This window comes from Crocuta crocuta, unplaced genomic scaffold, assembly GCF_008692635.1.
Source record: "Crocuta crocuta isolate KB4526 unplaced genomic scaffold, BGI_CrCroc_1.0 scaffold85, whole genome shotgun sequence".
NCBI classification, from domain to species: domain Eukaryota; kingdom Metazoa; phylum Chordata; class Mammalia; order Carnivora; family Hyaenidae; genus Crocuta; species Crocuta crocuta.
Genome location: NW_027530620.1, coordinates 4,291,356 through 4,305,340, shown reverse-complemented (window position 1 = coordinate 4,305,340; position 13,985 = coordinate 4,291,356). Strand labels below are relative to the sequence as shown.

The window sequence follows — 13,985 nt, the reverse complement described above, 5'->3', positions numbered from 1 at the left end:
GGTAGATGGATTTCTTGTCTGGGACATGGTTTCGTCACCCACGAGATTGTGGAACTAATAAGTAGAACTGCCAAGGAAGAATTAAATTGGAGTATGGAAATGATAGGAATTTCAGAAAGAATTCATGGCCATAAGGAAAGGTAATGATAGAAAAATAGAGGCGAGGCTATAGGAAAGTGGAAAACCAGTGTCATCCTGTGGTCTGGGACTAAAGAGGAAATAAGATGAAGTGATGTTTTTCCCGAGGAGGAAGCTGTATGTAGAATTATGATTTCATGTTATGTGGAAACTAATTTGACAATAAACTTTTTTGAAAAAAAAAAAAAAAAAAAAAAAGAATTATGATTTCATGAACATGTTAGAGTCAGTGGTTTTACACTAGGGAACTCTTTGTAAATTGAAGCTAAATTTACTCATACTCTTAGATTTCCTTCTGCTGCTGTTCCTCTCCCCTGCCACTGCACACACATTCATTCTCAACTCCAGTAACTCCTTAGAGTTACCTCTCTGATCTACTCCATTCCACCTCTTATACACTCCCCTTCAACTACACCAGCCCCCCTTCCTATTCCTCATACTGGATAGGCTTCTGCCTGGAATGCTTTTCTTTAGAGACCCACATGAATCACTCTCATACCTCCTTCACGTCTTTGGTCCCTTGTCCCCTTTTGATGAGACCTACTCTGACCACACTCTTTTTCTCTTCTGTTCACTTATTTATCACAAATGTCTAAAACAGTTTGCTGACATATAGTAGGCACTCAATAAATATGGGAATGGATGAATGGTTTCCTTCACATGCAGTTTTGTGTCTTTCTACGACTTTTCTTTCTTTCTCTGCTTCTTTCTCTCTCTTCTTTCCTTCCTTCCCACATCCACTTAGCCATTCTTTTGAGTTGTAGAACCCTGCCTGTGTGTCACCTCCTTTGTGACCTGACTACAGCAGGATTAATCTTTCCTTTCTGGATAGCACTTTTTATTATAGCACATAACCCTTTGTATTGTAATTATTTTAGTATTTTCTTTACTTTCTTGAGAGACCAAGTCTTTTTATTTTCATATTACTGAGGATGAACAGTGTCTAACACATTATCAGCACTCAATACTTTTTTTCCTGGATTTGAATGTCAGTATGAGAAAGTAAATTAAAAGTTTAAATAAGTGCTTAGTAACTAGTTACACACTGCACTAATAAAATTCAAATTCATATCGAGGGAGGCAGTGAGCCCACTGATCCCTGCACTGATCAGACCACATCAGCAATATTGTGTCTATTTCTGAGATGCCACACTTTGAAAGATGGCATTGAAAAACTAATAAAACGTAAACAAGACAGTAATTACTATCATATAAAGATTATTGGGAACTGGAAGGTTTAGCTCAGGGAAACAAGGCCTAATAGCAGTCTTCACATATTTAAAAGGCCACAATATTAAAGATTTGGAATAGTGTTTGAAGTTGGAAACCTCTGAGAAGAGTATAGCCAGAATAAGAAAATGTTAGTATTTGAGGTTTTTAAAAAATAGTAATGTGTATGTACACATGTGTCTGGCATTTTTGAAACAAACTATCACAAATTATTGATTTTCTCAAAATTAAATTTTTATTTCCCATGCAGTGCTTTTATTCCTTGATTATGTTAAAATTTGCTGTTATATTGTTTCATTGGCTAATTGATGATTTTAATCAGAATTTAATACCTTTTTGTCTAGAGAGATTTAATTTGCTATAGAGCTTAGTTTTTATGCCTATTAAATTTTGAAATAACTATGAAAAAATTTTATTTAATTTTTAAAATATTTATTTGCAAGAGACAGTGGGGGAAGGGGTCAGAGGAGAGAGAAAATCTTAAGGAGGTTCCATGCTCAGTGCGGAGCCTGATGTGGGGCTTGATCTCACGACTCTGGGAGAGTCGTGAAAAAATTTTTACCTTAAAAAATTTTTTAATTTTTTACTCCCTGAAAAAATTTTTACCTTAAAAATCTCAAGTTTCTTTAGCTCCAAAGACATTTTTTTCTTCAAATCTGTATCTCTTTGGGTAAAAATGTGGGGGTGTTTTTAGTCACCATTGTTGGGTTTTTGTTTTGTTTTGTTTTTAATTAAAGATCAGAGTTTACTCTTTTGCTTAATTACCTGTTTAATTTGTGACTTGTTTTGCATATCCTTTTGCCTTCCAATAAGAACTCAATATAGGAAAAATAAGCATAAGACAGATTAGACTTAAAGAGAATTCAGAGGTTTTTAACTACGTATGTGTGGCTCTGTATATAGGCGCTTCCCTAAAATCCTTCTGAAACATCATTGTGAGTAAACTGTAAAAACTGCATAGAAAGCTTCCAAATATTTTATCTTTATGGAAGGAATTTGTTTTCAAATGCAGTGTGTAAGGGTTCAGATGATCTTAGTGTACTTTGTACTTGAATATGTGGTTAATGCATGCAGTGGGTGGTTTGGGGACTTCAGAATAACCAACTCATGTCAAATTTTTCTCTCTTTATCTTTCATGCATGAATTTTCCCCTTTGTATTCCATTTTTAGTTACTCTTCCACGTATAAATTGGCAGAGGGATTCCCCATGGTAAATTTTTCGTGTCAGGGTTTCCAGATGAATCTTGACCTTTACTGTCTCCTCTGTGCCAGGTGCTGTACACTTGGCTCCTAACTTTCATGATTTCATTTATTACATTTGTAAAAGGATTATATAAAGGCAAATGCTAACTAAAAATGTCAGTGTTATTTTTAAATTTAACTTTATATAGTATGCTGTAATTTCAGAATAATTAATAATAATAATTAAGACACAGTTCATGGTATCCCAAGCATCTTTTCTTACAATAAGGAAAATAATTTATCTCAGTTGTGTAGGGACTTAAAAACACAGACCAGTGTGAGGTGATCACTTGGTACAAACTGTGAAAAACATATGCCATATGTGACTTCATCATTTGATAAAAGCCCTCATTGCATAATGTTTGTTAGAAATAATGAAAAAGGAAGATTATTTCTCAGATGAAGGTAAAACGAAGTAAATAAAGTACTGTAATTTTGAATTAAGTATTTTTGCAATGTTTGAGAATTTTATGCCATAGCAATCTAAACATAATATATAAAACAAAAAATCATTGTATTAAAGTTTCTTCATTTTCCTACACCTAGGATGGTAAGCGGATGTTTGGCACCTATTTTCGTGTTGGTTTTTATGGAACCAAGTTCGGAGATTTGGATGAACAGGAATTTGTCTACAAGGAGCCTGCAATAACCAAACTTGCAGAGATCTCTCACAGATTGGAGGTGAATGCTGTCGTAGTTTATAAATGTCATCTTTAACTTATATTTTCTATGATGGATAGACTTTCAGATCCAGACCTAATCATTTAACAAGCCAGATCATGCCAAATAAACTACTCCTTTAGATAATAAAGATTTTTTGATAGGTATAGTAATATTCTTTCAAATCTCTTATGGCAACAGTAAAATAATATTCACTTTGTTTTTTGAGGTTCTATTTTCACATCTGCTTTAGAAGCCCCTACACTCTTCAGAATTATTGTGATTTACAGAGAAATGTGTATAGTATTGTCTGCGTTTTATAGAAAAAGGCATAAGGAGTTAAGTAGCAACTAATAATGAAATCGGAACTAGAACCTCAGGTGCATTGTCTCTTTGGCCTGATTCCCAGAGAGATTCCTGTAGAACTTAGAAGCCTAAAATCACACCCTGAAAACACTTCTAAGAACCCCTTAACCTTCATTTTCACCTCTTCTTCATTTTCACCAAGATGATAAATTTTCATATTTTTGAGGTTTACCAAGCCTCCCTGCTGTGATTACTCTTTCCAACCTTTCTTTATTCTTTTTACTCAAAATGCAGTCCAGAACCAGAAAGCATTGGCATCATCTAGGAGATTGTTTGAAATGTAGAATCTCAGGCCCTACCCGAGATCTTCTGAACTCACTCATATGTGGAATTTAAGAAACAAAAAGATGAAGATGGGGAGGGGGGTAATCACAGAGAGGTAGAGACAGGCAAACCATAAGAGACTATTAGCTATAGAGAGGAAACTGAGAGTGAATGGGTGATGGGTATTAAGAAGGGCACTTATGTTGAGTACTAGGTATTATATGTAAGTGATGAATCCCTGAATTCTACTCCTAAAACCAATATTATCACTAGAATTGAAATGAAAACTAGAAACAAAAGGAAAAAAAATCCTCATTTTTAACAAGATCCCTGAGTGATTCATATTCGCATAATAGTTGGAGAAGCAGTGTTCTGGGGCTTGTTTTTATTCTCAGCTGATGTTAATTTCTTGAATGTTCTATCCTTGTGCTCACCTTCCATAAATTGGCTTAAAGTGTGACTTTTTAGTTTTCAAGAGCTAAATAAGTCCTGGGAAATACTGAGACAGTATTTTCCAAATTTACTCAATCATAAAAATTATCTTTGAGGGAAGAGTAGAGGTTCTTCTTTGAAGATTCAGATTTAATTTTTCCTATTGAATATTTCCATCCATTGCCCATGCTGCTACTCTGTGTTAAATGGAAAAGTCACTACATTCTTGACTGGGTTGACTTTTCAAAATCTAAACCAGTATATAACAGATCAATACCTTTGTTTGAAAATATTTAATTTTGATAATTTCAATAATATTTAATATTCTAGAATATTAAATTGTTCTTAAAATGAATTCTGGTTCATTGACCCATGTCTGCAAGAAGTCAGGCCACATCAAACTCAATAGTAAGATCCTGTACATCAAAGATACTGAGTTTCTTTTGTCTCTGCTTTCTGTTCCTTTTTTGTTTTTCTTGTGGACCTCTTATGGAATCCTGTATTTTTATTGGAGAAAATTATTCTTTTATTTTGTGTTAAAGTGAGTGGGGAATAAAGTCATATTAATAGGCTAAATATAATTTTTGTGAACCTAAATAATTATTCTGTAATTATTCAGATAGTTGTATAAGAACTTACTAAATAGCCTAATTTTGGTTAGAAGTCTCCCTCAGAGGCCTTCTCTACTCTCTTATGTTAACTTCATGTAAAGGTTTCTTTTTCTTTATTGTAGGGATTTTATGGAGAAAGATTTGGAGAGGATGTGGTTGAAGTAATCAAGGACTCTAATCCTGTAGACAAGTGTAAATTAGATCCTAATAAGGTATGGTTGATTAGACCGGAATGTGCATAGGTATACCTCAAAGGCTGTGGTTTTGTGGGAGAAGGACTAAATGATGACTTAACAGTGAGAAAATGAAGGGCATTTTTTCTTTCCCAGGCATACATTCAGATTACCTATGTGGAGCCATACTTTGACACATATGAGATGAAGGACAGAATCACCTATTTTGACAAAAATTATAATCTTCGCCGTTTCATGTACTGTACACCCTTCACTTTAGATGGCCGTGCCCATGGCGAACTTCATGAACAATTCAAACGAAAGACCATTCTGACTACTTCTCATGCCTTTCCTTATATTAAAACAAGGGTCAATGTCACTCACAAGGAGGAGGTAAGTTCCCAAACAGGGAAGAAGGATTAACGAAACCAGTGCATTGGAGCCATGTGAAAACAGTTGGATGTAACATTATGTAAACATGCTAGAAGTTTACACATCTTTGAGTCATCAACTTTGGCTTCTTTTCTAGGTCCCTAGTTTACCCTTTGCTTACGCTCTAAAAGGTTGGCTTTTTTTTTTTTTAAAGGGATCCAAAGTTTGGAATTCTGTTATTAGACAATAGTTTATAGTTAGTCTCCACTTTTTTTAAAAAATAGTTTTCTAATGTTTATTTTTGAGAGAGAGAGAGTACAAGCAGGGGAGGGGCAGGGAGAGAGAGGGAGATAACGAACCTGAAGCAGGTTCCAGGCTCTGAGTTGCCAGCACAGAGACTGACATGGGGCTCAAACTCCCAAACCGTGAGATCATGACCTGAGCCAAAGTCAGACGCTTAACCCACTGAGCCACCCAGGCACCCCTAGTCTCCACTTTTAAAAAAAAATTGATTATAGGGGCACCTGGGTGGCTCAGTGGGTTAAGCATCCAACTTCAGCTCAGGTCAGATCTCATGGTTCATGGGTTCGAGCCCCGCATCAGGCTCTGTGCACAGCTCAGAGCCTGGAGCCTGTTTCAGATTCTGTGTCTTCCTTTCTCTCTGCCCCTCCCCCACTGATGCTCTGTCTCTCTCTGTCTCAAAATTAAATAAACTATTAAAAAAATCTTTAAAAAAAATTGATTATATATAAAGCTCATTAAATATTTTTCAATCAGGACACTGACCTAATAGATGTTATTTTACTCAGATCATCTTAACCCCAATTGAAGTTGCTATTGAAGACATGCAGAAGAAGACTCAGGAGTTGGCATTTGCAACACATCAGGATCCAGCAGACCCCAAAATGCTTCAGATGGTACTCCAGGGGTCTGTGGGCACAACAGTGAATCAGGTTAGTGCTTTTTGCTAGTTAGTATTCTGTGACTCAGTCATAAATGGAATTGGGAATGATGTCATTTCACATCATTTGGAAATGATTACATTTCACAAAGGTCACAGGTAAGTGTCAGATCAAGCAGAAAAAGATATGTGTTAGAAGTGGTTTGCTGAAGTCACGAAGTATAAATGAAGATAGACTGAAAAACAAAAATCTTTTTAGTATGATTTGTCACCAAGGTTTTCATGCCTCCTCCCGTACTGCCTGTATTTTCCTACCTATCTGTTCTGAAACATTCTATTAAGAAGGAATTGATTCACTTAAAATGGCCTTTACTTTAAAATCTTATATTGAACGAACATGATCTAAAAGGCCTCATTTTCAGAGCTACATACATACATGCGAATGCCTGCTCCGTTAGATCCTCCCTGATGTTTCTTCTCCATATCTCCTTCACAGTCAGTGATGAGCAGGACATAAATAATGTGGCTTCACTTGGAAAGTTTTAATAACATATGTACATGTTGTTGTTGTTTTGTTATATGCAGATTAGACGCCATCCCCATTATCTCCTTTTGATGGGTTCATTCAGCTTCTCTTGCTGAAGATTAGGGAATATTCTAGGGTAAGATAAAATCCAGAAAGACTTCAAGATTTCATATTATATATCTTATATTTTAGCCAAAAAGTGCCCTATCAATACTGAAGTGAATACTTTAACACCTTTACCCCTAAAAACGTACATGATTTGGGGGTTTTACTTCCAAAAGGTCAACACTCACAAAAGATCATCCTTCAACAGCTGACTCCATCCAGGATAAATTACGAAATGTAAAACATACAAAGTACAACCTATCAATGAATAGAGTAGTCAGTCCTTGAACACCTCTTTTTCTTTGAAAAATAAACTAATTAATTTAATTGCAGTACCTAAAAATATAAGATTTGGCATTAAGAGAAGCTGAAAATATATTGCCAGAATCTGTGAGAAGTTTTAATATAGCCATAGACATATATGCATTAAACTTAAGTGGAGCCATCTCATTGCTAAGAAAAAATCATGTGGGTAAATTCTACCTCAGATTTTGGAGAAGAGAAAACACACTTGTTTTATGTTCTTATTTTACAGGGGCCTTTGGAAGTTGCCCAGGTTTTTCTATCTGAAATACCCAGTGACCCAAAACTCTTCAGACATCATAATAAACTACGACTGTGCTTCAAAGATTTTACTAAAAGGTACTCAAGGCTTCAGTGTGAGAAAGTCCAAACCACAGAATGCTATAAGGGCCTTAAGGGACAGTTGAAAAGAGAATCTAGGAGAGCATCTCACAGTGAGAAACATTTTGTGTGTTACTTCCTGTTCCTTCAAGGCGTCTACATATCCCCCCAATTCTAATACTCTATAATGCCATATTTTTTATTTTAAAGATTAGAAGAGCTGAGACTCAAAAACTTTTTAACTTGAAACTATTATTAGACCATTTAACTATTTAACCTGAGAGTTATTCTTTATGATGAACCTTCTATGGGAAAGTTTTGGTTTCCCTTCCCTCAGGAAACATAGAAGCAACAAACTTGGAAGCAAAAAATTTGTGTTCAAATCTTGTCTTTGTATTCATATGTCCTATTCCAGGTCACTTAATCTCTGTGATCCTGTATTTTCTAATCTATAAAATAAGGATGATAATATCTGTTTGTGCAAGTTAAGTGAAATAATATATGGGTGTGTCGGGGTCCCCAAGACCACCCCCAGTGTTAACGATTTGCTAGGAGGATGAGGACTCAGCATATAGATGTAGTCATGGCTATGATTTATTACTGTGATGCAGGACAAAGTAAAACCCTCAAAGGGAAAGGTACAGTGAAGTCTGGGGGACTCCAGCTGTTGGCTCCATAATGCTCTCTCAGGGGATTTGCACAGGAGCTCCTGACGCCTCCAGCACTGAGCTGGGACAGCATGTGTGAGGTGTTGTCGACCCGGGAAGCTCAGTAGAGACTCAGATTGTTGTTGGGGTCTGGTCACATAAGGCACCTTCTCCTGGTATGTACCAAAATTCCAGACTCGCAAAACGAAAGCAAGTATTCAGCATAAGCCATAATGTTTGTGTAAATAGCTGAGGCACAGTGAGCCGCTCTTATCTTCTGGGAATGATTACCTCCCAAAGTCCAAATTCCAATACACTAACCAAGAGCCGTCCTTGCAGACAGACCTTCGAAGGATAGCAGTCTGTGGCCTGCAGTTAACTCTTTTCTGCACAAATAACATTTGGCACATAATAAGTAGGTGTGTAGTAAGTACTAAATTTTGAAACAGTAGGAAAAACAGTCACTTATCAACTTCATACTGATTCCCTAACACTGAAAGCACAATAGAGGGAATGATTAATTTTACATGGTGATGCCAGGGAAGATTTCTCACAGGAGTTGACATTTGATAGGGACGTTTGAAGGAAGAATATTAGTTTTTCAGACAGAGATGGGGAGAAAGGGTATACTAAGTAGAAGAGAGAGAAAAAAAGAAAAACCAGCATGAATGAAATTCAGAGTCTCTTCTGAGAGGTGAATAATTTAATGAAGCCAGAACCATAGAATCTGTGAAGAGAAGCAGTCAAACGCTGGGTAAGTGGACTGGGATCCAATGTAAGAGTCTTGTGTACCATTAAGTGAATGACTCACCTAATAAAGCAGTATCAGAACCCAGTCTTCGATTCCCTCTTGTGGTTTCTCTTACCAAATCATTCATTGAACAGCTTTATCGGGGTAGAGATAATTTTATATCAGTTTTGTCATCAGAAAATTATGAGGAATGCTAACATACTTAAGTATTTTAAGACGGAATTTCCCATGTTCTCTTTGCAATAGTTATCATGAATTCCTATCAGTCTCTCTTGCCTGAACATGGTGAATATCTTCTAAAGACTTCAAAAAGCTTCAGTGGAAGTCTGAGATTCCATAATCTGATTAGTGGGCTAGACTTGCCTTCTAGGTTTAGTTTTAGGAAACAGCAGGAAACATAGCTCCAAGTATATGAAGTAGATGAACTATGGGGGTAAAAGAAAAATCTACTTTATACCTGTAGAATTGACTGATTTCTGGCATTAGTTTATTATTAGGGAAGTTTCAAATAACCAAATACAGCCTGCTATCTTTGTGAGCCAGATGATCTTGGAACAGTACATACTTCTTTAGGTCATACACATTTAATTATAGACAGATGGTTCTTTCCTTGCCGTTGTTTTGGAAGTTTTACGTGACTACATTCTAAGCCACATATCCTCCTCTTCATTATATTGATAATAAGGTAATGAACTTCTGTGGTGCCAATAGAATAATCAGCGAAAGCAGGAACTGGTTCTTTGAAAAGATCAACAGAATTGTTAACTTCTAGCCAGACTCCTAAAAACAGAGAGAGAGAGAATTCAAATAAGCAAAATCACAAATGAAAGAGGATAAATAACAACACCACAGAAGTATAAACTCTGCTTCTCTCCTCTGTTCTTGTGTTTCCTCTCTCTCTCTGTGTCTCTCACTCTCTCTCAAAACAACAAAAAATTACAAGAGAATACTATGAAAAATTATATGCCAACAAATTGGACAACATAGAAGAAATAGATAAATTCCTAGAAACCTATAAACTACCAAAACTGAAGCAAGAAGAAATAGAAAATTTGAACAGACCGTTTACCATAAACAAAATTGAATCCATAATCAAAAAACTCCCAGCAAACAAAAGCCTAGGATTAGACGGCTTCACAGGCTAATTCTACCCAATATTTAATATCTATGCTTCTCAAACGCTTCCAAAAACTAGAAGAGGAAGGAAACCTTCAAAATTCAAAAATAATAATATACCTAGGAATAAAACAAATAGTTGAAAGACCTGTACTCTGAAAACTAAAGTATTGGGGCACCTGGGTGGCTCTGTCCATTTTTTGCTTTCAGCTCTGGTCTCATGGTTAATGGGATAGAGCCCCTCATCAGGCTTTCCACTGACAGCACGGGGCCTTCTTGGGATTTGCTCTCTCTTCCTCTCTCTCTGCCCCTCCCCTGCTTGTGTGTGCTCTCTCTCAAAATAAGCATTTTTCAAAAATCTATAAAACATAGATGAAAGAAACTGAAGATGACATAAAGAAATGGAAAGATGAGCTTGCTAAGCCAAGATGTCGAAGAGAGGACATGGTGGGTCCTCCGGTGCGAAGTTCCGGATTTCCCTGGGTCTTCCGGTTGGAGCCATGATCAACTGTGCTGACAACACGGGAGCCAAAAATCTGTATATCATCTCTGTGAAGGGGATTAAAGGAAGACTGAACAGACTTCCTGCTGCTGGCGTGGGTGACATGGTGATGGCCACAGTGAAGAAAGGCAAACCAGAGCTCAGAAAGAAGGTACATCCAGCGGTGGTAATTCGACAACGAAAGTCCTATCGGAGAAAAGATGGCGTGTTTCTCTATTTTGAAGATAATGCGAGGGTCATAGTAAACAATAAAGGTGAAATGAAAGGTTCTGCTATCACAGGACCAGTTGCAAAGGAGTGTGCAGACTTGTGGCCCAGGATTGCATCCAATGCTGGCAGCATTGCGTGATTCTTTGGTTTATCTGTTTTAAAAAAAAAAGTAAAAATTATTTGCACCCTGAAAAAAAAAAAAAAAGAAAAGAAAGGGAAATATGGAATCCTCATGGATTGCAACCCAAAAAAATTGGACAAAAAAATTGCAACCCAAAGCATTCTCTACATTTAATGAAATCTCAACATTTTTCTTTTTCTTTTTTTTAAGTTTTATTTATTTAAGTAATCTCTACACCCAGCATAGGGCTTGAGCTCACAACCTGAAGATCAAGAGTTCTTTGGTCTTCCAACCGAGCCAGACACGCACCTTGCAAACAGCACTTTCCACAGAACTTTAGAACAAATAATTGTAAAACATGTATGGAACCATGAAAGACCTGAAATACTCAAAGCAATTTTGAAAAAGAAAAAAAAAAAAATGAGGTATCACAATTCCAGACTTAAGTTATATTACAAAGCTCTAGTAATCAGAATAGAATGGCACTGGTGCAAAAGTAAACACAGATCAATGGAAAAGAATAGAAAACCCAGAATAAATTCACAATTATATGGTCAATTAGTGTTTGACAAAGGAGGAAAGGATATGCGATGGGAAAAAGTCTCCTTAACAAATGGTGTTGGGTAAACTAGACAGCTACCTGTGAAAGAATGAAACTAGATGATTTTTTTCACCACCCACAAATATAAACTCAAAATGGATTAAAGACCTAAATATAAGACCTGAAACCATAAAAGCTCTAGAAGAGAGTACAGGAGTGATTTCTTTGACGTCAGTCATAGCAGCATTTTTCTACATAGGTCTCCTGAAGAAAGGGAAATAAAAGCAAAAGTAATATATTGGGACTACCTTGAAATTAAAAGCTTGTGCACAGTGAAGGAGACAACAAAAACTAATAGGCAACCTATGAATGGGAGATGTTTGCAAATGAAATATCTGATAAAGGGTTAGTATCTAAAATATATAAAGAGCTGATACAACTCAACATCCCAAAAACAATCCAATTAAAACATAGGCAGAACACGTGAACACATTCTCCAGAGAAGACATCCAGATGGCCAACTGACACATGAAAAGATGTTCATTATCACTTACCCATCAGGGAAATGCAAATCAAAACTACAGTGAGGTATTATTTCACACCTGTTAGAATGGGGAGGAAAAACCGGTGTTGGCCATGATATGGAAAAAAAAAAGGAACTCTTGCACAATCAGTGGGACTGCAAGTTGGTGCAGCCATTGTGGAAAACAGTATGGAGATTCCTCAAAAAAAAAAAAAAAGTATGGAGAACTACCCTACAGTCCAATAATTGCACTACTGGGTATTTACCCCAAAGATACAAAAACACTAATTCAAAGAGATACATGTGCCTATGTGTTTATTGCAGCATTATTCACAATAGCCAAATTATGGAAGCAGCCCAAGTGTCCATCGATAGATAAATGGATAAAGAAGATGTAGTGTATATATACAATGGTATAGACATTCAACGGTAAAAAAGAAAGCTTGCCACTTGCACCAACACAAATGGAACTAGAGGTATAATGCTGAGTGAAATAAATCAGAAAGACAAATACCATGTGATTTCACTCATGTGAGATTTAAGGAACAAAACCAATGAGTAAAAGGGGGAGAGGGGAGGAACAATAGGCAAATCAAGAATCAGGCTCTTAATTATAAAGAATAAACTGATGGTTACCAGAGGGGAGGAGGATTAAACAGTACACTTACCACGATCAGCACTGAGTAATGTATAGACTATGTCCAATCACTATATTGTACACTTGAAACTAATACAACACTGTATGTTAACTACACTGGAATTAAAATTAAAAACTTTTAGGAACTTTAAAGATAAAAACAAAGTATTTAAGCCAAAATTAAATTTCACTTGTAGTGTTTGAGAATTCCTGTTGCTATATAACTTCACCACTACTTACTGTCTGACAGTTTAACTTTTACCAATTTGATGTGCAATGATATGTGATTATGGATTAAATTTGCATTTCTCTTTTTCAAAGAGGTTGAATATCTTGTCATGTGTTTGTTAGCCATTTCCCTTTCCTGTCTATAAAGTTACATGTTCAAGTCTTGCCATTTTCCTCTGATTCTTTTCCTTACTGATTTCTGAGTATTTACATAACCTAGATATATAATATTTTGTCATTTGTTAAGTATTACAAATATCTTCTCTGAATTTAGGGTTTGGCACCCTTTTTTAAAAAATCAACATAAGTTCCTAAATTTAATGTAGCTAACGGATTCAGTCTTTTTCTTATTATTGCTTTTTGTGTCTTCAGAAATTACATTTTCACTGAAGCCATAGTGTTCTATATTGACTTCTAAAACCAAATATAATGGGACCTCTAAAGTTCAATATAGGTTAAACAAAGGGGAAGAAGGCAAAGAAGACTTTTTATTTTTAAAAAAATCCACTTGCAGTTGAGATTTGAGTATCGTTCAAGATGGGATTAGTTTCATTTTTGTCCCTAATAATTGATAATTATCTCAGTACCTCTTACTAAATATGTCATGGTTTGGGATCAGATTTATTTCCCATATAGATATCCAGTTGACACAGCACCACTTCAAAGATTGCCCTTTCTTTTTTTTTTTTTAAATATTTTTTTTATTTATTTCTAGGAGAGAGAGAGACAGTGTGAGCAGGGAAGGGTCAGAGAGAGAGGGAGATACAGACTCTGAAATAGGCTCCAGGCTCTGAGCTGGCAGCCAGCACAGAGCCCGACGCGGGGCTCGAACCCACGAACCGCGAGATCATGACCTAGGTGAAAGTTGGACGCTTAACCGACTAAGCCACCCAAGCGCCCCAAAGATTGCCCTTTCTCTGCTGCTTTGCAGTACCATTCTAAATCAGGTGCTCATGTTGGTGTGTGCTTTATCATCTTCCATGGTATCATGCTCTCATAATGACTGCATCTCATAATGATCAACTTTGATATCTGGTAGAGTAATTGCTCTCATTTTTTATTCAA

The 13,985-nt window shown here is 36.2% G+C and overlaps 1 protein-coding gene and 1 pseudogene across 2 annotated transcripts in view; both read left to right on the top strand.

Annotated features, from left to right (window-relative positions):
- The window catches only part of DOCK7 (dedicator of cytokinesis 7), a 212,361-nt gene that overhangs the window by 191,690 nt on the left and 6,686 nt on the right, over positions 1–13,985 (top strand). The window contains exons 42-46 of one of the 2 annotated variants that reach the window (XM_077768102.1): positions 3,157–3,291; positions 5,066–5,155; positions 5,273–5,509; positions 6,298–6,441; positions 7,556–7,662. In XM_077768102.1, the coding sequence (XP_077624228.1) occupies positions 3,157–3,291; positions 5,066–5,155; positions 5,273–5,509; positions 6,298–6,441; positions 7,556–7,662 (713 nt within the window). The remainder of the gene's footprint in view (positions 1–3,156; positions 3,292–5,065; positions 5,156–5,272; positions 5,510–6,297; positions 6,442–7,555; positions 7,663–13,985) is intronic. The other variant, XM_077768100.1, reaches the window with a different exon arrangement.
- Positions 10,587–11,053, top strand: LOC144234803 (large ribosomal subunit protein uL14 pseudogene; annotated as a pseudogene).